Here is a 26,992-nt window from a genome sequence, read left to right as displayed (position 1 = left end):
GGAAGTGATCACAGGCTACCTGGGAGGATGGGGGGCTGGGGTGGGAGAGGATGAGACGGTGGTGGTGGAGGATGGGAGGGTGGGGGTGGGCGTGGAGAGGCGAAAATGCAGAGAAGACTCTATCTCCTGAGGGGCCCCCTTGGGGCTTTGGCTGGAAACTGGTCTGCATGCTTGTGAGAAAACAGGCCAGAGCCACTGGAAAGGAATACACAAAACTACCCCTAAAATAGTTTACGATTCTTCTAGGCAGTAAAAACACTCCTGTGTTAGTAAACACAGGAGGCATCAAGTAGAATCCCCAGAAGGAAACTGCCTCAACAGCAGAGCCAGATTAGCTCTGGACTAAAGACTAACCAAGACCCACCCCAACAGAGCTTACAAATAAAGAAACCTCGAAAGAATCAAACAAGACTCTTTCAACTTCATTGTGTCCCAGAACAAAGCCCCCAGGTACTTAAAGGAACACAAGACATCCAGCAGCTACGTAAAAAAATCACAATGTCTGGCATCTAACCAAAAATCACCAAGCATGCAGAGAAGTAGGAAAACATAACCCTTAACCAGGAAGAACATCAATCAAGACAGACCTGGAAATGTCAGACAACAGGATTAGTAGATAAGGCCATTAAAACAACCACTGTGAATGTATTCTACGTGCTCAAGCGAACAGAGGAAAAGCATGAGCAGGATGAGAAGACAAACGGATGGGATTTAAACCAAACTGAAAGTTCAGAGGCAAAAAGTACATCTGAAGTGAAAAAAATACTGGATAGGAGTAACAGATTAGACACGGAACAATGAATGAACTTGACGGCACACTGTAACAATCTAAGATAAAACCACGAAAAAAAATTTAAAAATAAAACAGCACCAGCAGGACGTGGGACAATATAAAGAAGACTAATACACGTCCAATGAGAATTCCAGAGAACGGCTGGGGTGGCAGAACTCTACACCCACAGACCCAAGAGCTTAACAAACTCCAGAAACATGAAGAAAACATGGCAAGGCACTTCACAATCAAATTGCTGGAAATCGACGATAAAGAAAAAAATCTGCAAATCAGCCAGAGGAAAAGTGATATCAATACATTAAGGACAGAGGAACAAAAATACTATCATAGTCCCTACTATTATAGCCCATGTAAAGGCAAAATCTTGTCCACTGCTAGTTTTGGTAAACAGCCACACCATGCACATTCTTCTAAAACAGCAGAGGTACCCAGCTGTGACAGACATCCTATGGCCTGCAAAGCCAAATATCTATTATCCACCCCGTACAAAAAGTTTCCAACCTCTGCCCCTCATGCAACAAGATAAAGTTAATATGCCAATAAAGGAGGTAAGATGGAGTCATAAAAAGAACTCAGTCTAGAAGAGGGCAGGAGAAGGAACAGATGGTGCAAAGAGAAAACAAGTAGCAAGATAATAGGTTTAAACATAATTATACTGATAATTACATTAAATGTAAAAAGTCTAAACATTCCAACTCAAAGGCAGAAACTGTCAGATTAGATAAAAAGCAGGAACAATAAGGTGTCTGTGATAGAAACTCACTTTATGTAGTGAGTGAGGGACATAGCTTTGTTGAAAGTGTAAGGATGAAAAAGGATATAACAAGCTAATGTCAATAAAAAAAAAAGTTAAGGGTAGCTGTATTAATATCAAAGTGGACTTCACAGAAAGGAATATTATAAGGGATAATTATGAGGATGTTATGAGGAATGTTATGAAGTGACCTTGTAACGATAAAGGGTCAGTTCATCAACAGCACATAATAAGCCTAAATCTGTATGCACCTAAAAGTTTCAGTGACTATAAAGTAAAAACCAACAGAAACGAAAGAAGAAATAAATCCGTAATTATGATTAGAAACTTCATTATCCTTTCCTAAATAACTGGCAGAGCAGTAAATAAGTACACAGAAAAACCACTAAAGATACAGAAGACCTGAACAACACCATCAACCAAATTGACCTGGCTGACCTTTATAGCAAGGAGGAAACACACCAGGAGTGGGTCGTAGAAATAAACGTTAAGTCAGCCACCGAATTCAGGAAAAGATGCATCGCTCAGAGAACAGGGTGAGAAGGAAGTGGTTAGGTCGAAAAGTGTTTTCCTGTTTGGAATCACACACAGGAGGTGAGCCAAGAGCAGAGATGGCAGTTAAGTGAAGAGTGGGCTCCTTGTCGCCCCGGTTACAGGCCCTCTGCTCACGCTAACCGTTTTAGAAAGAGGAAACCCACAGGTGAAGCAAGTAAACGATAATCAGGAGCAGAGAAGCAGGTAGTGTAAATAGGAGGGATTAAGGAAGGATTTGTTTGTAGTGGACAAGCACGAGGCCAGGTGGGGAAACATCATATTTACTGCACACCTGCTAAATCTACGCTCAGGACAGATCCCTGTACCACGGAAACTAACTGGTAAATGCACACTGTCTCCTCGCACCTGGTATTACTGCCATGAAGAGGGAGGCTACACCTCGACGACGCTCCCTGCTTACCGACAGGGGCAGAGCGGGAGAGAGGCAAATCAACACGGAAACAAAGACAAGCCGTCAATGAAGATGAGAGTCAGCACTCAAGTCACTGGTCCACCTGGAAATCTTCCTGCGTAGCCCACAGGCACCTTAAAACTCAACATACCCAACACTGGCCTCACCTCTCCCCCTCCCTACCCAAACCGCTCTTCTTCCAAAGGTCCTCATCTCAGTAGCTGGCACCATGACACACCTGGATGCTCCTGGTAAAAATGAGGGTTATTTTGTCTGCTTTCCTCCTCTCACTCCCACCCTCACCAGCTGCATGTAACTGACATGTGTTCCTACTTCTCCTGACCTGGACTGGATGGGTCCTCATTGTCTTTCCTGGTACCCTCTCCATCCAGCTTCTAAACTCTAAGAAAACGTGACTCCCCATGGGGGCCCCAAGGCCCTCTGCATGCTGCCTCGGCTGACCTCGCTTCTGCCAGGCCACCTTTACACTCTACCATCAACCCACGCTGTACCATGGGGGACGCCCTGCACTCCAAGCTCCCGTCCTCCTCCGGGCTGGTGCCATGCAATTCCCGCCACCTCAGACTCTTCTCCGCACTCAGCTCATCAAGGCAGCTGAGCAGCCCGTCCCGGGGATCTGGGGCCTCCTGGAGGGCAGCGGGCAGGTCTGCCACTCTGCGCGTATGGGGCCAGGGCTGGGCCTGGAACAGGGACCAGACGGCCGCCCTCACCTGCTGATGATGCCTTTCATCTGGATGTCCTTGTCCTCTTGCTGCCGTCGCAGCCGCTCCTCGCCCTCCTCTAGCCGTGCCTGGTACTCCAGCACTAGCTTCTGGGTTGTCTCCTCCTGGCACTTGAACAGGGTCTCATACTCCTCCAGCTTCTTGGTGGAGATTCGCAACTTGTCCTGCAGCACTGCCAGGTCCTGCCAGGAGGGCAGCGTGCCACGGGCACAGCACCCAGGACAGAAAGCACAGGCTCATGAGCCCAGTGGGAGGAAGCCTGGCTCGGAATGCCCCAGGGGTCATCACCAGCCCAGCCCAGTTCACACAGCGGGGAGACGCCCAGGGACCCCAGCTAGAGCTGGGGTACAGGGTGAGACTCAACGCCTGGCCCCCGTCCAGGGCTCTCCCACCCCCAAGCCTGACCTACACCTATGAGCGGGATGAAGACTCAAACCCAGATCTCACAAGTAAGGGTCTTCAGCTTCTCCTAATAAACAAAGGTAAACCTCTCCTTACAAAGGTAAACAGAGGAAATCAGAGCACTTTGAGAGGTGGGGGCTCGACAGGAGGGGAAACTTGGGTCCAGAAGGGAAGTGAACCAAGCACATGGGGAGCAGAGTGACTACTGGGGTGAGATACTAGCCTCCCAGCCTCCATTTGACCCTAAAGTCACGGCGAGTCGCATGGCAAGTGCAGGGAGAGATTAAAGGCAAAGTGGTCCGGGGCTCTCTGGGTCTGACTCAGCTTGGCACTCCCCGCCTTTGGGGAAGAGGAGGGATGTGTACATTAGCAAGAGAAGCAGTGAGCTAGGAGGCCCTGTGAGCTGAATAGAGGAGGAGGCGGGGTCAAGACCAGAATCAAAGGGTTGGAGGTGGGAGGTGGGGGCCCAGAGAATCCAGAGAGTGGGGAAGCAGGAAGGGCCTCTCCTTGGGTCTCCCTCCTCAATAAAGGGTGGCCCAAAGATCAGGAGATGGCAAGGCTATGTCCTGAACAAAACTGGCCCCAGAGGAGAGCCCAGCTCCAGGAGAAAAGGCCCATTACGGGTCTTCTGCTCAGAGGGGTGTCAGAAGGGCCCTCCCCGGCACAGGCAGGACCAGAGTCCAAGGAGTACAAGGTAACTCCAGGATCTGCCTGCCAGGGTTAACAGCAAAGGAAGTCTGAGAAACAGCAGCTCCCTAGGCCAAGGAACAAGGGAAGAGAACACACCAGCTGCAGCCTGAGCCCTGAAATCCTTCGAGTCATCCCCGTAACTCACACATGGAAACGGAGTCTCAGAAAGGCGCAGAGCCTGGAGTGAGGCGAGCCCTCCTTGCTCCCCAGCCAAACTCTGGCTCTGGGAGCCCTGTGCCCCATGTGCCCTGGTCCCCTTCACGTAATAATGGTGGAAGCAGGTGGATGTGGTGGACCGAGGAGGGGGATGGCGGAGGCGGCGGAATGCAGCATGGACATGAACCCCTGGCCCCAGGCCGGTGGGAGGGAAAGCAAACACCCTGACTCATGTGCCCTCACCCGAGAGGCTGTGACAGGCTTTCCCAGGGCCAAGAGGACTGCGGGCACCCAAGGTGTGTGGGCAAGTGGCTGCTGTTCTGCGGGGCCTTGTGACAGTATGAGCTTTGGCCTCCAGGAAATGAGGGATCCGGGGAAGTTGCCACATTAACTAGAAGAATTTTGGAGAACGGAAGCACCCCACTGCCCACTAAATGCTAGGGCTGGGGTTTGGAGGTTTTAGGACTGAGACTTTGCTCCTGGAAGAAAGAAAACACCTTCACGGCCATGGGACACCCCGCCCCCTGGCTTTCTGTCCCAGACCCTGGTGGAGAGGAGGGCGCAGAGCCAGGCCACGGGCAGGGGCCATCCCAGAGCTGGCAGTGCCCCCTCCTCGCTATCTCCCTGCCTCTTGGTGCACGAGGTCTCCATGCGTGTCTCGGGCAACCCTGAGCCCCACGTCCTGGATTCTCCTCAAGCCCCAGAAGCTTGGCTGCTCAGTCACCGAGGGAATGTGCCTCCTGAATCTGATTCAACACAGTTCCTGGGCAAGTCTCACATGCAGCCCATAGAGGAAACCTCAGGCTTATGCTAAATCCTCCAAATTCCTGACTGCTGTCCTGACGTGGGACCAGGGGTTGGGAGAGGACTGGACATGTGCAGGAATGAGAAGCACCCAGAATTCACAGCTTGAGGGGAGAGAGTGTCCTGTTGGCTGCCTCGGGGAGGCAGCCCGCCCTGCCCAAGTGGCCAGGGTCTGGTTTTTACCTTTTCCGCTTGGCTGAGTTCCTCCTTACTCCTTAGCCTATCCCTGTGCGGGGGGTCTGGGCCCAGGCCCTCGTCTTCTAACAACTGCGCATTCATGGTCAAGAGCCAGGCAGCCGTGCGGTCCAGGGCATTGGGGCTCACGGGCGAAGGGCCCTGCGATGAAACACAGCTGTGAGGGACTGGGGCGGGAGGGCAGGGGTGGGGAAGGGGTGGTCCCGGGTGCGGCACAGGGATGGATGGGCATCTCTGATGCAACCCCCGGCCCCGGGGAGTTTCGCCTCCTGACGCAGCCTGAGGCTGTCATGAGCCGGGGGCGGAGGGGAGCCTAGCTGAACATGGCTTTTCTGCCACCTGGGGGAGAGCCAGTGGGCTTGGGCTGGCAGGTCGGTGTCTAACCCAAAGAACCCATAACTCTGCGCAGAGCCCTGAAGACCAGCTCAGAGCAGGAGGGGGACCAGGGGCCAGGTGGACTCCTACCCTGGGTTGGGCTTTAACAGGCTTTGGAACTGGAGATGGGCCGACAGATCCCTCCCTCTTTCTCCCTGACTCCAGCTGTCTCTGGGGAAACTGGCAGAGGGACCCCAAGCCACAGTGAAGCTGGTTCACAGGATTTAGGCAGGGGCCACTGTGGGGGTGTCACGGCAAGTAGCTGGTGGGAGGGGGCCGAGTGTGGCATTCAGCATGGGATGGCAGCTGGGTGCGGGTGGAGATGACGTGGCCGGGAGGAGCAGCACGACATGGGGGGTCAGCCCGCCCCCACCCCGGGGCGGCGGGGTGATGGCCTGCTCTCTGCCCAGCAGCACTGACCTGCTTGTGCACGGCGCGAGGCTTCAGCTCGGGGCTGTCGCCCTTGGAGGATGAGGACTGTTGCCGCAGCCGGGCTCCGGGCCCAGCCCAGTCGGGCGAGGCCGAGGCCAGCGTCCCGCTCGACGGCCGTGGGTACTGCAGGGTGCTCAGCAGGGTGGGTGGCGTCCGGCCGCGGGGCGCAGGGGGCGGCGGCGGGGGCGGCGGCGGCGGCTGGTCGATCCTCCGCTGGGGGCCGGCGCTGTTCTGCCGTGGCACTGTAGGCTGCCCACCCTTCTCGGTCAGCGACACCTGCCGCCGTGCCAGCTCCCCGGGGCGCCGGCCCAGGTCTTCGGGGGCGGCGGCGGCAGTGCTGCTGCTGAAGCTGCCCAGCTTGGCGGCAGCTGCCAGCTCTTCACTGTTGCTGTGGGAGCTCAGGGAGCTGTGGCCCTCAGAGCCCGAGTCGCCGAGGCCGCGGGGAGACAGCGGCAGGCCAGCCGCCATCTGGTACACGGGATTCTGGAAGGACAGCGGTGCCAGGAGCTGGGGCCGGCCTGGCGCGCCCTCCGACGTGCCCGGCGTGGTGGGCGTCTGGCCTGCCCGCCGCACTGTGGCCAGCCCCGCCAGGCTCACGGGGGCCGCCCGGGCCGGCCACCCGGCCACCAGCTGAGTGGCAGGTGCTTGGCCATCGGCGGTGAGGGCGTCGGGGCCTGCTGGGGAGCCCGCCTCCCCATCCAGCACGCGGGCGTCTTGGAGGTCCACCATGGACAGACTCTTGCCGCCGTTGGCCATCTGAAGGTCGGGCTCGTTGGCTTCCGAGTAACTCGAGCTGCGGGCAGGTGAGGGCTGGACCCCGGAGGACCTTGTGACAAAAAACAAGTCCTTGTTTTCGGGGGTTGGAGACGGTAACCGGGTGAAATCTATCAGACTGCAGGGAGACAAGCACACACAGGGAAAGAAGGGGGAAGAGAAGAACTGTGAATGCGGCCCAGGCGGGTCCCGACCAACTGAGAGCCCCGCCAACCTGCTGCCCGTGGCCTGAGCCGGGGAGGGGGAAAGGGGGAGGGGGGAAGGCAGGGGAGGCAGGGAGGGGAGAAGAGAGGAGGGGAGGGGGCTGCAAGAAGGGGAGAGTCCCGGGGCGCAGCTGCGAAACCAAACCACAGCCACCGAGTCTGGCAGAAGCCACCACCAAGGCGTGGGGCGGATGGCTGCTCCTACACGGAACCGCTGCACTAGGGGCCCGAGCTCCCAGCACGAGGCCAGGCTGCCTAGCAGCGGCCCCTTCCCTGCTCAGCACGGCATCTTGGGACAGTAGGTTCTGGGGCCTGGGGTGTTCTGGAAAGTCCCCCTGAGCTAAATCCAAACCCACAGTGCAGTGGCTCTCTGCTACCCGAGGGTCCTGCACCAGGAATGATGACTTCAAAGCCACGGGGGGCTCCCTCTGCCTCTTCCCTCCCGTCCCTAATCAGGCTGCTCACCAAAGTGGGGGGCCTGTGCTGAGAGAAGCCTCCACCTGCAGCCTCCTACTGCCACCCTTTGTCTGACTGGCAGGCGGGGGCTGGGGCTTCCGGCAAAAAAAAAAAGGTATCAGAGGAGGATCCTCATGGCGTGACTCAGGCAGGGAGGGCCTGTGCCTGCAGCCGTAGGCCACGTCCCTGACCCTCCACCCCAGGCCCCAGCCTCTCCCTGGCCCCTTCCAGGAAAAGCCTGCTCCTTGGAAGGAGGCACAAAACCAGGGGGGCTTTGGAGGGAAGGATCAGGGGGAGCTGAACAGGCTCTGAGTGGGCGGGAGGCAGCAGGAACCTGGGGCTTCGATGTGGGCTTAGAAAGGAGGTGGCTTAGCCTGGGGTGGAGAGGAAGTCCATCCCAGGGGTGAAGGGACAGGACGGGGCAGGTTGTGGCCACTCGAGGCCATGGCACTTGGGGGCTGAGAAGAAGTGGACGGGGGAAGTAGCTGGAGTCGGGAGAAACCCAGACCAGCCTTGGGCCTGGGTCACCCTTCACACGCCCAGGTCAGCTCTCCTGACCTCTCGACCGAGGCGTGTCCCCACTCGAACTCTTGCTTTGCCTCACTTGGCAGGTTGTAGGGACGGCCCCTCAAGATGTAGAGGGACCTGGGGGGAAGGGGCATCAAGGTCCCTGCATCTCCGGCCTCCTCCTGGGCCTCCAGTCCCTCACACCACATCCCCAGGTCCTTGATCTCAATGCCCTCGCCTGCTAAAAGCCTGCTGCTGCCGTCCCCACCATCTCAGACCCAGACAGCGCCCAGCTCTGCTGCTCCAGCCGCAGCCTCGTGCGCCGGTCCAAGACGGTCCTGCTGGACGAGGGGAGTGTTTGACCCCAAGTACAGGTAGCTTGCTGTAAACGCTAAGGTCCTTGTCCTGACGTCAACACTCGAGAACATTCTGCCTCCCCCTCCACTGTGTATTGACGGGGCACTCATCCCAGCACTGGGCATGCAGAGCGGGAGCTGGGCCTCAGCATCCCTCGTTTCCCGGGGCTCCCAGCCTCTACGCCTCGTGGAGTCACCTGAACTCCTCCTGAAAACACACCCTGGAGCTCTACTTCCAGAGACTCTGGTTCAGGCCCAGGAAATACGAGCTCATACACACATAAAAAAGTGACTGTGACTAGTGCTGACTGGGACCAGTAACTGTTCCTCGACAAAAGATACTGTCTTTCTCCAGGCCTTTGTGCTAGTCCCTCTACCTAAAATGCCTTTTCCACCAATGCTACTTTTCCTAAGCTCAAAACTATAGTGCTACCTCCTCCAGGAAGCCTTCCCTGATTTTTCCCAAATAGACTCTTACTCCTTAGGGCCCAAGGAACACCCTGAGTTTCATTCGACTTGTTTCATAAACACCAGTATAGGTTTCCTCCTCCCCAAAGGAGACTGCAGATGGGCTCTGCCCGGTCTGTACCTGCACCCCACCACACCCAGCACACCTGGCGGCTCTTACCCAGACAGGTCGTTCTCGATTACCATCTTCTGCAGCCCAGCCGAGACGCTGCTGCTGCCAGAGCCAGGTGTAGAGGCCAAGTCGTTGGTGCCTGCGAGCTGCCCACTGCCCGGGGTGCTCAGAGCTGTGTGGACGTCCCTCAGGATTCGAGGCAGAGGCCCCAGCTTGGATACGATGCTCTGCAAAGACACGGCAAAGGGGGCAGGTGTGAGCCAGGGGGCACCTGGGGAGGCCAAATGCACTGGAGCCACCGTGTTCAAAATCACTAAGCAGCCAGTCAGAGCTGCAGGCTCGCCCTCCCCTGCAATCAGATTCAGTGGGTCTGGGGAGGGGTAGGGAGCCCAGAAACGACAAATTACATTTTTATCAGCTCCCTGGATATCTCTAGGATGGGGGCAAGGCCCACAGGAAGACACACTAACCTAGTCCAAGCCTTTCACCCTGGTCTGTCCTGCCTCAGGGGCCCACAGAGGATCCTGGAGTTTGCCCCCGTCTCCCCAGCGGAGAGGCTTCTGGGGTGGCCCCCTCCCACATCATCTACTGCACAGGGCGGGCTGAGGCCCGACCCACTTCAACACCCAAGTCCCCGGGGCGATGGCCCAGGCACAGAGCAGGCACTCCTGCTCACCTGTCAAACAAGTGGCCAGTCAGGCAGAGGGTGGTGCCTGGGCTCGTCTGAAGCCCACTGTCCTGGTTTAGACCAATGGCGGTAAAGCTTCTAGGCCGAGCGGGTTGGGGGTTGGGGGGACTCTGCCTTCATCTGGATTATGTCCCGGCTTCCATCAATGGCTATGTGCAGAAAGCAAGCATGAAAACTCATGTGGTCCACAGAGGGGAGACGTGAGCAGCAAACAGCTCGACTTTAAATCCTGCTGCAACACTGTCAGCTGTGACGGCTGCAAACCACCGTCCATACCTCCCGCCTGGTCATGCACGCATGGGGGATGGTGGCCCCCAGCACAGAGGCTCTGGAAGTGGTGGCAGAGTGACAGGTGTTGGCAGCTGTGGAGGAAGACAGGGCTCTGAGCCTCATTTCCGTTGCTCCCTCCTGGGTCTCTCAGAGCCAAAGGGCAATGGACATAAAGGAGCAAAAATGATTGCAATGGCCATTCATAGTGAAAAGCTGGGACTGATCTGAGTGTCCAGTGAACTGCATGGTGCAGTCACATGATTGGACAGTCTGTGCCATTAGAAAGGTCACAGTGGTGTGTGGCACGTATGGTTGGGGAAAGATGCCCATGAGAGAAGAGTGAGCAATGCATGCAGCAGTGCACGCTACGTTCTCACTTTAACAGAAAAGGGTAAGAACTGCCTGTGTGGGTACCTAACATGTGCACAGAAGTGCCTAGAAGGCCGCACATCAGAGCGCCCTGAGTGCTCACCCCTAAGGATGGGACGGGAGCAGGAGGCCTTCCAGCTCTGGTTCAGCAGCAGCTACTTTTGTAATCAGTCCTGAATATTCATTGGAAGGACCGATGCATATTAAAAGGCAAAGACATTACTTTGCCAACAAAGGTCCATCTAGTCAAAGCTATGGTTTTTCCAGTTGTCATGTATGGGTGTGAGAGTTGGACCATAAAGAAAGCTGAGTGTTGAAGAGTTGATGCTTTTGAACTGTGGTGTTGGAGAAGACTCTTGAGAGTCCCTTGGACTGCAAGGAGATTCAACCAGTCAATCCTAAGGAGATCAGTCCTGAATATTCATTGGGAGGACTGATGCTGAAGCTAAAACTCTAATACTTTGGCCACCTGATGTGAAGAACTGACTCACTGAAAAGACCCTGATGCTGGGAAAGATTGAAGGCAGTAGGAGAAGGGGATGACAGAGGATGAGACGGTTGGATGGCATCACCGACTCAATGGATGTGAGTTTGAGCAAGCTCTGGGAGTTGGTGAAAGACAGGGAAGCCTGGCGTGCTGCAGTCCATGGGGTCGCCAAGAGTCAGGCACAACTGATCGACTGAACTGAACTTTTGTAAGATGAGCTCTCAGAGCCCTGGGGAGCAGCAGAGGTTCTGGAAGTGGGTCCTGGCAGGCCTGGCAGTTGCTGCCCAGAACCTGCCCACTGTGCAGGCTGGGCCTGCTGCGGGCAGTGGAACCCAGGCCACAGGCCCTGTAGCAGTGTCAGAGGTGTTGAGGGAATGACTGTTTCAACAGATGGTCAAGGGCACTTCTGGAAAGTTTTGCAACTTGCTGCCTGACACATGGAGGTGCAGCATCTCCAGTCCATCTTTTTTGTATCAGTGGCCTTAAAATCCAGAGCAAGGACATTTTAGGAGACACAGCTAAATCTGATCATACTTCCCATGGGTAGGGAGCACAGCACGCCTTCACCCATGGATGCCATCCACTCAGAGGCACAGCTGAGGCCCCAGTACACCGAGTGGGCTACCCTGGCAGATGTCAGTGCGTGAACGTGGCACTCGCCACCAAGGATAATGGCCGAGATCCCTCCCCAGCACGTGCTGACAGGGCCTGCACTGGATCCCTGGGCTCTGGCGCCCTGGTGGGGCCGCTGATCTCTACCGCACAGGCAAAGCCTCGGGCCTCGTGGTTACTCCGGGAGGAGCAGCCTGCAGCTTCAGTGCCCTAGGGCCCAGCCACTGCCCCATCATGGCCCAAGTGGTCAGGCACCTGCTCCAGCTGGCTGACGGCCTCCCAGAGCAGCGAGTGCAGGCTGGAGAGCTCGCGGCCCAGGTCGATGTAGCCCTCGAAGCCAGCTGTGTTGGAGACGGTCTCGGGATTGGAGATCTCCAGCAGGAAGCGCTGCATGTTGGTCCACTCGTGCTCCAGGAACTGGTTCATGAACGACATGTACTCTTCCTTGCTGCCGAACCTGGAGCCAAGCAGATGGGGTGAGCGCTCTGGGCCCTACCCGGGAGCCCCCCTTCTCGGAGACACCCTCGCCCCCTGGGCTCCCATCCCTCCTCTGTGGCCGCCTTCCACACCACTTACTCCCCAGCCAGCCAACCCCCACAGATTCAGGGCGCTCATGGCTAAGTCTGGAGACCCCCTTCTGGACTTTTCCTCCCAGGATCTGGAATGTTCCATGGCCCTCACTCCACATTCATGGCCAGTCTCAATCTCCTTCCTCTTTCCCTCCAAATGTCTGTGACCCTTGATGCACAACTGACTCTCAAGCCACACTTGGCCAGATCTCTCTGCTAAGCCTTCCGCATGTTCCTCTTCAGGCACCTTCCTTTGTCCTCAGCTTGGCCAAGTCTGGGGTCACCTTCATCACCCCAAACCCACACTCCTCTGGGGCTCCCCATCCCAAGGAGACCGATCCAGAAGCCTGGACGTGTTCAACTGCTCCCTCTGCCTCCCCGTCAACCGGCAAGGCCTACTGGCCTCATCTGATGACCCCACAACTTGCAGCCATGGCCTCCTGTATCACCATCACTTCTGGTATCATCCCTGACCCAATCCTTCCACCGCTCTGCCTTTACCAGGACCATAACTCTGCTCTCTTCCTGGTCTCAGGGCTGCCAGTCTCGTTCCTTCCGTTCCTGGCCCCTCTGCTGCTGGGCTGAACTTGGCAGGACTTGGAACAGATGAGGGCCACCTTGCTCAAAGCCCTCTGGCAGCTCCTACTGCCCTGCCTGGCCTCCAAGTCCTTGCTGTCCTCTAGGGTGGTCTCCCACCTCTCTCCACCTAGCACGTGACAATTCAGGAACGGCAGAGAGTCTGGTCCCTCCCTGGCCTGCACCTCTGTGTCTTTTCGTCCTGAACTCAGCTGGGAAGCGCATCTCCTAGGAAGCCTCCCTCTCTCCTCTTCCAACAAGCGGATGGCCCTCCTAGGAGGCCACGCCCCTGTCCATCACCGCTCTCCCTGCTGAAGTGTTGGCTCTGGGAGGGTGGAGACCAGCGGTGATTCATGGCCCAGCCCTGCGAAGGCCTGGAGGGGCTCGACCCACACCTTGTGAGAGCCGCTTTCTGGGCCAGCCCATCTGTGTCCACCCACTCGCTCTAAGGTACAGCGAGAACACTGAAGTGCTTCACGAACAGACGTCCTTGGCAGCCTTAGACAACGACAGTCTGGAGCCACCCGGGTGCCCAACCGCAGCAGACGGGTTCAGGAGACATGGGCCCTTCTCCCTTGAAGGCATATTAGTCACTCATTTCAAAAGGAAGCTCGTGAATGTTAAGTATGTGGGAGAATCCTTATGATAAAATGTTCATTCAAAGAAGCAGAAGGAAAAATAATACCCTGCCTTATCACCCTTGAAAACTAAGGAAACGCACCACAGGAGGGGAGCCTGCGGTGCAGAGGAGAGAGAGACGGAGGGAGGCGGGGCCAAGAAGGCAGGGACGGGCTCCAGCCTGCCGTGGTGGGGTTGGGGGGGACGTGGCACTCACTTGGCAAAGTTGGCCAGGTTCTGGGTGACTTTGGCGATGAGGGTGAGTGTGCGAGCGGTGCGGTCGTCGGGGTACTCCTGAAGCAGGTTGAAGAGCGAGGGGGACATAATGGCTGGGCAGAGGAAGCGCAGGAACAGGGAGGCACTGATGAGCCGCTCGCTGATGTCCGGCCGGCCACGGCTGCTGCACTCTTGCCGCCAAGAGGCAAACACCTCCTTGAGCTCCCGGGGGAAGACGCTGTGTGGGGACAGGTCATGGGGGGGAGTCGGGGAGTCAGTCACCAGGCTGGGACCAGAGCAGGGAGCTGGTTCTGGGTCTGATGGAACCGAGTTCTGTCCCGCGCCCACCCTGATGGCTACATGACGGCCCAATGCCCAAGTTCTCTGAGCCCACTTCTCTACCATCCACCATCCGCTGGGCAGGGCCAGGCCACCACAGGGCAGGGATGCCCAGGCCGTGGTTGGTGGGTATCTCAGAGGGCCTGAGTGAGAGATGACATCAGCACTGGGGCCAGGCCCCACGGGGCTTCACCCCTGCCCCACCTGGCAGGCGTGGGGTCTTTTGCAGAGGGAGGGACACGTGGCAGAAACAGAGCACCGCTCCTCGGTTCTTGTCACCGGCTTTTGAGAGGGACCCCCTCTGCTCCAATAACGTTACAGGATCTGAGGTTCTCAGCAGAGCTGGGTGATCAAGACGAGGGGCGGATCCTAACCACAGGCTAAGAACACAGGTCCTCGCTAACTCAGGTGTGGAGGGAAGTGGAGGCAGCGACCTCCCGAGGCCGACCTGGAGAGGGTGGGCAGGGCTCTCAGCACCTGTCTGGGGGCTGTCCCCACTGAGCACCTCCACCCTGCCTCAGTGAGGCCCCACCAGGCCAGCCTTTCAGAGGCCTTCCTATCTTTTTCACTCTGGAAGATGGGTGTTCCCTGAACCCAGCCTACCCTTGGCTCTCCCACTAGCTCCAGGGTGCTCTGCCCCAGGGCCTGGCCCTCCCCAGGCTTCCGTTTCCTCACTCCCGCAAGGGGAACAAGGCCATCCCTGCCGAGTTCACACAGCCATCTATCCGAAGGTGGGGACCCCCAAGGTCTTAAGCTGCTTTGATCAGCTTGAAAAGCTTTTGCCCAACAAGCCCAACAGACTCAGGCAGTGAACATGGCTGAACAACAAGGACGTGGCTGGAGAGGAAGTGAGGGCAGGTGACCTTGAGCCCCAGCCCCTGAAGCGCCTGGCCCACGACTGGGCAGGGGGCAGGCGCTGAGTGATAACATTTATCAGCGGCCTCGTTCAGAACTGAGAGGGGCCTGCACACACGCCAGAAAGAGGAAATGGAAAACCATTGTCCACGGATATGTTTCCCCGTGTCCCACACCCGGCCCACCCTGGGTGAAAACACAGCCCAAGGGTGGGAAGTGTGTTCCAGACTTCAAACTCTCTGGTTGTCCCTACTGGCCCGGTGCCAAGGGTCATTTTCAGCTCAGCCCAAAGGGCCAGGGAGGCCCAGTGAGCACCCTGTGTAACCCTGGGGCAGGGGGACCGGGGCCGCCAGCGTCGACCCCGCCGGCTCTGCCCTGACCCAAGGCTGTCGCTCTCCTCGCAGGCCCGCCTCTGCCTGTGCCTGTCCTTCGGGAGCAGCTAGGTCCTTCTGGTGCCCAGCCCTGGGGTGCTCAGGGCACTCTGATGGGAGCAGAGCTGTGAGCCAGGGTGGCTGCGGGGGTGAGCCTACCGTCTCTGGTGACATAATAAAGGAGGGCCACAAAGGGGAGCCAGACATAGGCCCTCCAACAGGACAGGAAAGAACACGACCAAAGAGAGAAGCAAGCTACGGCCAGAGGCGGGACGGGGGAATGGGGCCAGGAGAGCCACTCGGGTGGGGAAGGGAACGTAGGTCTTGAGCTGGAGCAGTGACCGAGGAAAAAGCCTGGGCAGCTCCTCCAGTGTGAAAATAAAGCCACTCCTGGGGGCTGGTAGTATGGTCCCCTGGACAGTCACACAGCCGTCTCTGATAAGGCTGTACTAGCTCAGTGGCCACCATTCACATGTGCCGGGACGTTCATCTTGCACGGAATGGCCCGGGACTGACTGTGGCCCAGTCCTGTGAGAGCAGCCTGCCCTGCACACTTCCACTCCTCTCTGGGGCCGCCAGGGGCCTGCAGAACTCGGTCCTAGTAAAGGCCAGTCCTCCTCCTCAGTTCTCTATGGTCCCAGCAGGAGGCCCACCCAGTGTCCAGGCCCCACACAGGTGCGTGATGGGGCCACTCCAAGCCTGTGACCTGAGCACCAGCTTCCATGGCCAGGTGAAGCCACCCACCCACCCCAGGGGTGCCTGAGCAGAGCCTTGTGCGTCTGGCTTCTTGTCCAGCCGTAGCACCTACAATGGTGCCAGGCAGTACCCACTGTCCAGCATGTGTAAGGGACTGCTGGGTCTGAATCCTCAACAATGCACATCCTACCTACACATTCTGGAACACTCCAATGTCTGAGCCCAGAAAGGACCAGTCGGACTCAGCGGGGTCAGGAAAAAGGTGCATTCCAATCCCAGGGCGCCGACTCTGAAGCTGTGTTACCTGCCCTCTCCCTGTTAAACCTCAGCTCTCTTGTTGGGAATGACAGAGGAGAGCGCCTCACCGAGCTCTCGGGATGGGATGACGCTCACAGGGGCCAGCCCAGCGCCCAGCATGCTCTAGGCACCCAGCCTACACAGAAGGATGGGGGGAGAGGGAGGGATGTGGGATGGGACCCTGGGCAGTAGAGGCCGAGTGGGCGTGGGGGCAGCACTGACCAGTAGGAGTTGATGATTTTGCAGAAGGCCAGCTCGCAGCACATCTTGAGGTTGCCCTGGTGCTCGGGGAGGTCAGCGGCCGAGCACTTGCTTGGGTCCACTTCACAGTTCTCGTCTGACTCGTACAGCGCTTTGATGAACTCCCCTGTGGCCGAGAGGGCAGGAGGGGGCTGTGAGGACCCAGTCAGCGTGCCCCACCCTGACCCTCTTGCCCCGAGTCGGCCCACACCCCCTACCTAGTGCGTCCTGCAGGTACTTCTGGCCCACCAGCTTGAGGTACTCCTCGATGGCCTTGGTGGCCAGCGTGTTCTCCCGGAAGATGAGGTGCTCGTTGTCCCCACAGCGGTCCACCTCCGACATCATCAGGTCGGTCAGGAAGTCCTGTGGAGCCAGGTGAGGAGAGCAGACCTGAGCAGGCCTGGCAGGTAAGGCCCCAGGGGTCCAGACCCGCGCTCCCTGGCCAGGAGCCCCTGCTCTGGGAGGCTGCTCCATCGCCAAGCTGCTGGGTCTCACCTGTGGGGGCTTCCGGGGCGTGAGAGCAGGGCAGCCAGATGAGGGGACGTGGTGACATCTGAGCTGGACCCCGGATCAGCGAGGCAAGAGCCCCCGCATCATGGCCAGACCCGTGGGACTCAAATCTCTGCTCAGCCCTGCCCCAGCCTGGCGGGGTGACCGAAAAGAGCACCCCCATCCCAGGGCGGAGGACAAACAGGCTGCCCTGCCTCCTCGTACAAGCAGCTGCGACCGTCCACCCATCACTGTGATGAGGTCTCCCACGCCAGACAGGGGCTCGTTCTGTGCAGCCTCACAGGGAAGAAAGACAAGAGGCAGAGGCGGGCCAGCTGCCTGAAAGGCAGTGAGCCGGGGCTCAGACGGAGGGAGACGGACCTCGGCTTGGGTGGGAAGGTGGCCTGGCTACAGCACAGCTCCCTGGGCAGACCCAGGAGGGAGCCCGAGCCCACGCCTTCCCTCCCGACTGCGGGGAGGCTTACAGGGACCTGCTGCACCCATCCAGGTGGAAGCACCCCCCACCTCGGAGTCTGCGCCTCCTCACGCCCACGGCCAGCCTTGTGACCTGGGGAGGGGAGAGGGCAGGCAGGACGCAAGAGGAAGGGACCCAGGGCAGTGGGGGCACAGGGCAGGGGCCGGCCAGAGCAGGCCGGGTGGCTGGAGTTGTGCCGGGGCTACTGATGCTCCAGAAATGCCTCACCCAACGCACCCAACTTCAGGGCCCTCTGAAATCACAAGTGGGCCTTGAAATACAGAACTGAACTCTGGGCCCTGGAGACCTGGTTGGCCAACGGAGAAATAGGAGGGCCAGGGTGGGAGAGTGGCAGTTGGTCTCCCCGGAGACCACATAGCCTGAGGACCCTTCCTGACCTCTGGTGACCTCTAGGGCCTCCTTCTCTGAACACGGAACAGTAGACGTCAGTACTGCGTGTGCTGCTCTGCTCATGCCCACGGGCCCTCCTGAGCTCCTGGGGCAGGTGCGAGGCCCAGGCGGGGGTGAGGAGGGGCTCTCCTTAGAGCCAGGACCTGGCTGGGGTGGGGCGGGGGCAGGAAACAGGCACAGAACAGGAAACTGACCTGTCCAAGGCCACACAGCTACCGGGACCAAATCTGGCCTGAATGTCTTGTTATGAAGGTCCCATTTCTCCTACTGCACTGAGTTGGGGGAGGGGGGCAGTGGGGGGAGATGACAGGGGACGAAGCATGCCCAAGGCCCTCTCCCGGGACTCGGAGCCCTTGGCACGTGCTCCAGAGAGAGGCATCTCACCCCTTAGCTCCCCAGGGGCTCAGAGCTCAGATGCACATCACCCCAGCAGCCTGAGTCACTCCCCCGACCCAACAGAAGGTCTGCTGAAGAGCTAGAGCCCCGGCTTCCGTCTCCTTCCACAACGAGCACCCTGATTTCTCCTGTCTCAGCTATGAGCCTGAGTGCAAAGGTCCCTTCAGATCAGAGTCAGCCTCCCAGGCCGGCCCAGCCCTCAGGGGCCGCTCACTGAAAGGACAGACTAGAGGCAGAAAGGAGGCCGCTGGAGCCTCTGCTGCCTCCCTTGGTCTCCCTCTGGTTTCCCTCCCTCTCCAGGGGAGGAGGCGGTCCAACCACAGAGGAACGGAGTGCCCCACGCCCACGAAGTACCGCTCCTGGTCCCCCACCACGAGCCCAACGGGCAGGGGCTCTGAAGGGCCCAAAGGAGGCCAGGACCTTCTGGATCAGGCAGAGAGAGAGGATAAGAGCACAGATGGACTGCGTACCCTGGCCTCTGCCTGGGGGCTGAGGCCTGAGCCCCAACCTGTGTCTCCCCCGAAGCCCAGGCTGAGGGCTCGGGACCCTGACCAGGGAGGGCAGTCCCTCACCCCCACCACAGGCCGCAAGTCATGCCACGTCTGGAGGGCAGAGGCTCGCCTCCAGGGCAGGCACCAAGGCCTTCTGCAGCGCAGATGGACCCCATGTTCAACCTTTCTCCACCGCACACCTTTGAGCAGCTCCCCCAAGGCCCGCCCAGGGCAGGGGGCAGGGTGGAACCATGTTCTGCTGTGACGGGCAGGCAGGCATGCGGAGCCTTCCAGAGGAGCCGACCTGTCTGCAAAGGCCAGTGAGTGGGTGGGGCTGGGCGTGGCCTGGCAGGGCGGCAGGTGGAAGGCAGTGGGGAGGACAGCAGGGGCCCTCCAGCCCTGGAGCAGGGCCTGCTGGAGGGCTCAGGCAAGCTCTGCTCCAGGGGGCTCCAGAGCTGGGGCGGCTGCCCACCAAGCAGACGGCTGCGACGGTGACTGTGTGCCCCGTGTGCGTGCACTGGGAGTGGGGGGAGGCTGGGGCTCAGACAGCGGCTGCACCCTGGCCGTCACCTGCTGCGATGTGTGATAACTCCACACACCAGACGTGCGTGTCTGGGTCGCGGGGACCCTTGTGCCGGCAGAGGTGGGCCTCATGGCCTGCTCCCCTGGAGCCTCAGGGAGGGGCGGGCCTCTGGGACAGTGGGGAGGCCCTAAACCCACTTCATTGCTGCAAGCCGTGTTGCAGACCACGGACTCCACACCTGCCTCTGAGATCAGCTCCAACCACGGAGCGGGTGCACAAAGCCCCCACCCTTCAGGATGCAGCTCCAGATTGAGGGGGCCCATCTAGCTATGACTGGTGCCTCCAGCAGAGCTGAAATCCATGACGTGGACGCGGGGACCAGCAGGTCATCTGGCGCCTGTCCCCCAGCCTCCACGGGGCCCGCGGGAGGCGGCGTCCCGCCGGAGGCCTGTGCACCTACCTTCACCTTGCCCGTGCTCTGCAGGATGTGCACCAAGGCCGACGCCATCTCCTCCTTGGTCTTGGCGCTGAGGATGGGCTCGAGGGCAGCACAGAGCCCCAGGTAGTGGTTGGTGATGTGCTCGGCGAACTCCTTGTACATCTCCATGGGCAGGATGGTGATGGTCTGGTAGCGCGCCTTGATGCGGATCATGGGCCCGGGGCCCTTGCCGCCCTTGGGGTTGGGAGTCACCACCGGGTACCACTTCTCCACGAACTGCCGGCCGGCCACAGAGGCGGCGGGCAGGCTCACCAGGCCCAGGTAGCTGCTGCGCTCCTTCTTCTTCTTCTTGTCAGTCTCACGATACAGGTGGACAGTGACCATGCGCAGGGGCGGCAGGTTGTGGAACTCGAAGTGCTCGCCCCAGAAGACGTTGTCGGTCTTGAGCTTGCCCGTGGTGCGCGCGTACAACACGTCGTCCAGACACAGCTCGCACAGGTACTTCTTCTTGGCCGGAAGGTCCTTGGCTTCGATCACCCACAGCTTCAGAATGTGCTCCACACGCCGGCTGTTGTCCTACACACGCATGGGCGGGGAGAGGGGCGCAGTTACCAGGAGCCCGGCACCTGGCTCCCTGCCCAGCCTGGAGCCGGGAAGAGCGCTCAGAACTGCTCAGGGCCAGCTCTGGAGTCTGAAGGACGTGGGGCCAGATCTCTGCTCTGCCTCGTACACTAGCTCACTGACCTTGGGCAAGCAACCATCTATGATCATCTAAGCCGTAAGTCCCTCTGTCATGCAAGTCCACAAGCTGAGAGCAAGTTAAGAGGCCAGCGCGATGCCTGGCACGTGGCGGCCACTGACTGGCTCTTGGGAAGATTGCTGGTCCACAGAGTCACATGGAGACAAGTACTGCTGAGGTCCTTCCTCAGTGATGGCACGGTGACCAGGACTCAGCTCCAGGCTGAGTCAGCCAAAAGCAGTGATGACAGCTGGGGAGAGGCCTGGCGGCAGTGGGAACACTGGGCAGTGGGTGCCAGCATGGGCCGGCAGTGCTTGCCTGGACGAGGGGACTGGTGGCTAAGCTAGACATGGAGGGCTAGGCAGGCATTGGCCATGGGGGGAAGGGGGCACAAGAGTTCCAGACAGGACACCGGCATCCAAAAGGCCGAGCCTGGGTTCTCTGGCCTGGCCACCCCAGTGTGCAGCTCAGCCTCTTTCCGAGCCCAGCACTATGGCCCGCTCCCGCCCCGACCACACCCCAGTCCCAGCCCCCTCCAGAGCCCCCGCCCTCTGCTCTCTTGAGTTGGAGCCTGTGCTCTGCTCCAGGTGCAGCCTCCGCGCCGTGCCCTGGGGGCTGGGGACACAGGCCCACCTTGTTGGGATGCACGGCTCGCCGCAGGTTCTCCATCCACTTATCCCGCTCAGCTGCTGACCGGCAGGAGAAGCACTTGCTTCCTGAGGACGTCGTCACCTGCGGGGGTGGCACAGTGTCACGGGGAGGGGGAGGCACGATGGAGGACCTCCGGGGCTGGGGTGGGAGGAGGGACCCCGGCTGCCAGGTCTGACGGCACCGCAGCCTCAGGGAGGAGGCAGGATGAGATGCACGGTGCCCCCTGGATTTTATGTTTGCAGGTGGTGCCCAGAGGCCTGTGGTCCCAGAGCAGGATGGTGACAGGACAGCGTCCAGCCCCGTGCCAACTGGAGCCTGAGCCCTGCCTCTGGGCCCTCTGTCTTCAGGAAAGCATCTCTCTGAGTCCACCCTCATTCTCCTGGAGATGGTGGAGACAGAAGGCACAGTTTCTGCGTGAATCGGAGGACACTGAGGTCTCCCTCTACCGCTGGCGCCAGAGGCACCCCAGAGACAGCCCCGGGTTGGCCTGAGGGTCGCCTCAGTCCTCAGCTGACACCTGCTGACGATGCTTCTCTTGCTGAACGTGACGGCAGTGGTGGTCACAAAGGGCTAACCTATTTGAGGCAGGACTAGAGAACCGAGAATGGTCTCTCTGGGTGTGCTGGGCCCTGGGGTCTGTCCTGGAACCCTTACCCTCCCTGCCCTGTCTGGCTTGCTCATCCTCCAATCTTCTCTGGGAGAGGAAGTCCAGCCCAAGCTGCTCCTACTCTGTCCCGCTGTCCCCTGCACCTTGCTGAGGGCCCTATCCAGCCATTCATGGGCCATACAAGCCACAGCATCCCCTGCTGTGCACAAGTGGGCAACTAGCATCAGGCTCTCCCCCACCCCAGACAGAGAAGTCGGAGCCCAGGATTCCAGTGCGGCCAGGAGTCCTGAACCAGAAATAGCACCCAAGGGGGCACAGGGCTGGGGCAAGGTGCCAGGTACCACCCCAGTCTCCCCTGGAGCTGGGGGCGCCAGGAGGTTGCCACAGCAGTTCCATGCTCATGCCTCTATCGGAAAGCTCCCCTAATTATGCAAGATCGTCGGGGGTGGGAGGCTTCCCAGAGACAGAGGTGGGAAGAGAAAACGAATAATTAGAGAAGCAATTAGGAACTCCCAGGAACACCTGCGACATTAGTTACCCGGGTCCTGACTTGGCCTCGTGAGCTCTGACATCTCTGGGCCAGATTCCCCGTCTACAGGAGGCACTGGACAGGGATCCCCAGGGAACTGCCTGGCCGGGTGGGGTGGCACCCCCTCTGCCCTCACACCTCGGGTCACAGAAGGCGGGGCAGGAAAGATCCTGGCTCTCACCATGCAGAGGCCAGAGAAGGGGTGCTCTCTCCACGGCCCCACACCACACTGGAGGGGTTTCACAGAGAGGTGAGCAGGCTTGAGCCATTCCACACATGCCTTGGACGTCCCTTCCACCCGCTCGGGACTCCTGCACATCCCCGCGTGGGGCACAGTGCTGGTCAGTCTCCAAGAAGACCACAGGGCAGGAAGGAAGCCCCCATCTCCCAGCTCCACCTGGTCTCTTGGGAGTCCAAAAGCACTGACAGTTTCTGGCCACTGCCCCCAAAGAGTGGAGGCCCTCCTGGAGGGCAGCTGATGGAGAACTGGCCTCCTGCGGGAGGACACCTGGGCCTGCCCCACCCCGCCGCCCCGGACCCACCTCGAAGCAATAGTCCTGGCCCAGGATGCTGCTGTGCACGGGCTTGATGACCACCTCCTCCTCCATGCTGAGGTCCAGCGCCTCCACCGCGCTGCTGGGGCTGAGCAGGGACTCGTGGGAGCGAGACTCTTTCAGCCTGGGCATCAGATGAGACCTGGGGGCGGGCAGCAGGGCTGTCAGGTCAGCCTGCCCTGTCCCCTCCCTTCCCCTCTTCTCCCAGGAGGCCTGCCCAGAACCCCCTGCAGAGGCCATCACACCTCTCAATGCCCACAGTCCTTTCTGTCTTAAGACAGATTCAGGGGTGTGTAGGGGGGGTGATGGTGGTGCGGCAGTCAGAGACCCGCAGGGAAGAGCAGACCTGACCCAGGCAGTCTTCCAGGGTTGGGTGCCCTCCCCACCCCCCTGGTCCTCTTGCAAGACAGAAGCAATCGCCCTGTCCCAACATTTCTCCAGGCCACCACTGCTTACGGAGCCCTTTCACATACACCAGCACACCCACCCACCGGCCCCAGGTGAGGCAGGTGTGCCGTGGGACTCTGTTCCCTCCTCACACCCGAGGACCATGAGGCTCAAAACGGAAGGGATGGAGCCATCTCTGCAGTGCTGAGAGGCACTCAGTGAGTGTTAAGAGGGAGACAGGGTGCACGCGCTGGGGCTCGGGGCCAGGCCAGGGTCAGGGGGCCCAGCACAGATGGGCCCTGACTGGCTGTGGACCTGGGTCCCTGAGCAAGTCCCTTCCCTGAGCCTCGGCTTCCCCTTTCCACGGAAAGCATCTCAGATGGCACCTGGTGCTTGATGGAAGTCCACCCAGAGAGGCAAAGCTCCCTTTCCACAGTCAACAGGACACAGCAGGCAAGACACCGGGGCCCCTCTCCCACAGCGGGGGCACAGGAAAAGCCAGAGCACCAGCCAGGCCTGCTAAGACCACCCCAGGGCAGAGGCTGGGCAGGCCACGGCCCTCTGCACGTCCAAACTCTGCGCTTAGCTCACCTATACCTCCCCAACTCCAACACCCTCCAGCCATTCAGCTCCTGGCCTCCAAGGGTTAAGCCACCGCCTCTCCCTGCCTCGCCAAAAAAGACCCTCCCTCACTCAGGTCAGTGAGGCGTGGTGGGACCACCACACATCTCCCCTCAGGGCACACACCCTGGAACCCATTTCTACAAGCACCTGCAGTAAGAGGAGCTGAGGCCCCTAAGTGTGGACCCAGGAGTTCAGAGATGAGCTGGACTGGCCCTACCTAGAAGGCCCCACAGGCTGACTGACAGAGGCCACCCTCTAGCCCCAACACTCTGCATCTCCCCTGGCAACGGTCCTCTTGTATGCGCGGCATGGGAGTCAGAGCTAGAAATGGGATCTCAGCTCTTGTGGACCCCACAGCCCCCCCAAGAGAACCAGTCAGACTCCCCCTAAGTGTTCCCCCATGCCCAGCAGAAAGCAGGCATAGGGCAGGGCTCCGGTTGGTCGCTGGAGCAGAGCCAATGCCCTCAGGCAGGACTTGTGAAGGCTCCCAGATGAATGGACCAGAGGGAAGCTGTGAGACAGTCTTAAAGCCGACTGGAACCCACCCAAACCTCCCCAGGACCCGCTCAAGAACTAAGGCCAATGGCACACACAGCTGTGGTGCCCCTGCACCTCCAGTGCCCTCTCTGGGAGGCAGCACTGCGTACACGCAGACACACACGCACACACACACACACACACTGCCACGCCACGCCACAGGCGGCGCCGACAGCCTTCTTACCGTGACGAGCCCCCCAGGTCCTGCTCGAGTGGCCCAACCTCCTTTCCCCTCCCAGAGCTGACCAGTGCGGTGGGTGGAGCTGCCGTCCACTGAGCTGAGATTCCACCCTGGGCCTCCCTCATGGAATGTGGCTCCATACCTCAGTGCAAGGGACGCCCTGCCTCAGACACCAAGGAAATCACCCAGCCTCCGACGGGCCGGGACTCAGGCCCCCAGACTAGCTGGGGCTGAAGATCCAGCCCATCGACCAAGATCCGGCTGCTTTCTGGCCCAGCCTGGAAACCCCTGCCAGGTCCAGGTAAGATGCTGGGAGCGGAGCGGGTGGAGCACAGACCCAGGAAGTACGGGGAGGAGCTGGCAGGCTGGGGCCGCCTCCTGCCTGGGGCACCTGAACCAGCCAGCTGGGGAAAGGCAAGGGAGACCTATTCTATGGACTGGGCCTGCCCACAGAGACCCCGGTGGTGGTGGTGGTGGGGGAGTGTCCTGGTTCTACAGCCCCAGGAGGCCTGGCACGCCCAGGGCAGACCTCAAAGCAGCCACAGCCTCCTGGAGGCTGTGGCTGCAGACCCCCCTCCTCCTTCCCCACCATCCTGCTCCACAAACATGCCCTGGCTGGCCCGGGCCTCACCTGGAAGGTTCCTGATGGCACAGAGGCGCTGTGGGAAGCTCGCGGCTGAGGCATCCTGGGCTAGCCCTGATCCTCCCCACCTCCCAGGGAGCCTCTCGGTGGCAGGACCTGGAGCAGGGGCCCCACCCCACCCCTGCAGCCCAAGCTGACCAGCAGGAGGAGGGGTGGGGCGGGGCCCCGGGAGACTCAGTGGCCACTTCTAGATCTCCCAGGTGCTTCTGGGACAGAAGTCAAGGGCTGGGCTCTGACCACTGCCCCATAATGGGGAGGCCCAGTGGGCCTATGCTCTCTGACTCACATGCAGACGCTTAGTCTTCCCTCTTACCTGCAGCTTACCTGCCCCCAAGCTCCCCACAAGGCTCGTGGGGGAAAGGGGCACCTATCCATCAGGCCCTGGCATGCAGCTCTGGGCCCAGAGGGGAGCCGGTCTGTTGTGCCCCTGAAGGGTGGGACTTCCTGGCAGAAGGAGTCTGTCCATGGAAGTGACTGATAAGATGACTGACTGGGACTCAGGGAGGGGAAAAGGTCACGTGGATGCTTCCTGGACCCAGGAGGCCCACCTCAGAGCCTAAGAACCACCTCTTCCAGGAAGCTGGCCAGCTCTGTTCCAGGCCCACAGCACAGCACCTAACACTCCACTCAAGGACTCCAGCCCCATCCATCACCAGGGCAGGCTTCGACCCAGCCCGCCTCTGCTCTGGCCAGCATTGTTGAGGACTTCCTTTCTCACCTCCAGCCCCTGCCTTGTCCGAGGCTGGGCCCGAAGCCCATCCCGGGAGGGAGGGAGGGCACAGGCCATCACAGGCTCCCAGACTCCACGGGGGCAGTGAGTGGGCACCATGTTCCTTCCCAGGAAGCTTGGTAAGGTGATGAGACAGTGCCCCGCTCCTTCCCTGCTCGTGGGCGCCCACCTCCTCTAGGTCAGGGCACTCTGCTGATCACATTCCACGGCATACAACTGTGCCAGGAACACTCATCTGCCCATTTCACAGAAGGTAAGATGGGCTCGGGGCACGGCAGTCCCTGCATCTGCCCAAGGCTCCTGCGGGCAGGGGGGCCAGTTGGTCTGGGAGCCCTGCCCACGGCTGTCCTGTGTGGTCTGGGGGCCTGGGCTCGGAGGCTATCGTATGCTAGGCCCCCACCCAGGTCAGGCCCTTCCCTGCTGCGCTGAGGCGGGGGTGGGAGAGAAGGTGGCCCAGCATGCCCACGCATGGCTGTCCCCAGGGACCCCCCGTGGGCTCTGGGGACCAGAGTCTTGTCCTTGGTGACATGGCACCGAAGAGGGCAAAGGCCTTCGCAGGGGGCTCTGCCCGTGCAGGTTACCCCCACAGCCCAGGTTTGGGCTACTTCTCACCCACCCCTGCCAGGGACGCTGCATGACCACAGTGTGTCAGAGAGGCTACAGAACCGGGTCTCATCGCCAGGCTGTGGGCTCCGCTTGCCTGGCCCTCCTCCCCGGGCCTGGCCTGTCCTGGGCCGTGCCCACAGGCGACACCACACAGTGCTTGGCTGAATCCTCACAGACTGAGAGGTGGACACCGACCTGACCCTGGAGCGGCCTCCTCCGAGAAAGCAGGTGACCTGCCCAGGGTCTCAGCTTCCTCCTGGTGTCACTTAGCACCCCAGCAACCCCCATCCCCAGGGACCCTTTTCCTTATCTGAAACAGAAAGGACTCCTCTGTCTCAAATGGAAATAAATGGTAACAAGCACAGAGGATGGTCTGCAGGGAGAGGCACTCCCCAAGCGTTGGAGTCATGAAGAGAGGGTTTCTCATCAAGGCCATATAAGCTCAGCTGCAGCCCTGCTGGCCAGGGTCCACCTCACCCTGGGCTCCTCTCCCCCAGGAGTCATGGTTTCCTCAGGCAGGCCTCCTTGGCACCCAGCAAAACCTTCAACACCCAGCAAAAAGCACCTCTTCTTCCAGGCAGCCTTCCCAGACTCCCTGGGCAGAGATGGAC

At 59.8% G+C, this 26,992-nt stretch overlaps 1 protein-coding gene across 14 annotated transcripts in view; it reads right to left on the bottom strand.

The window, feature by feature from the left end:
• DAB2IP (DAB2 interacting protein) overlaps positions 1-26,992 on the bottom strand; it is a 213,760-nt gene that overhangs the window by 6,889 nt on the left and 179,879 nt on the right. For 13 of the 14 annotated variants that reach the window (XM_061433411.1, XM_061433408.1, XM_061433403.1 and 10 more), the window contains 11 exons: positions 22,662-22,815; positions 20,966-21,064; positions 19,615-20,169; positions 16,588-16,732; positions 16,352-16,496; positions 13,573-13,809; positions 11,848-12,049; positions 9,215-9,393; positions 6,279-7,182; positions 5,472-5,624; positions 3,225-3,418 (listed from right to left, as the gene is read on the bottom strand). In XM_061433411.1, the coding sequence (XP_061289395.1) occupies positions 3,225-3,418; positions 5,472-5,624; positions 6,279-7,182; positions 9,215-9,393; positions 11,848-12,049; positions 13,573-13,809; positions 16,352-16,496; positions 16,588-16,732; positions 19,615-20,169; positions 20,966-21,064; positions 22,662-22,815 (2,967 nt within the window). The remainder of the gene's footprint in view (positions 1-3,224; positions 3,419-5,471; positions 5,625-6,278; positions 7,183-9,214; positions 9,394-11,847; positions 12,050-13,572; positions 13,810-16,351; positions 16,497-16,587; positions 16,733-19,614; positions 20,170-20,965; positions 21,065-22,661; positions 22,816-26,992) is intronic. The other variant, XM_061433405.1, reaches the window with a different exon arrangement.

The sequence above is a fragment of the Bos javanicus genome, chromosome 11, assembly GCF_032452875.1.
Source record: "Bos javanicus breed banteng chromosome 11, ARS-OSU_banteng_1.0, whole genome shotgun sequence".
In the NCBI taxonomy this organism is placed as follows: Eukaryota; Metazoa; Chordata; class Mammalia; order Artiodactyla; family Bovidae; genus Bos; species Bos javanicus.
The sequence above is the reverse complement of the archived record's forward strand: the minus strand, read 5'-3'. Positions and strand labels throughout refer to the sequence as shown.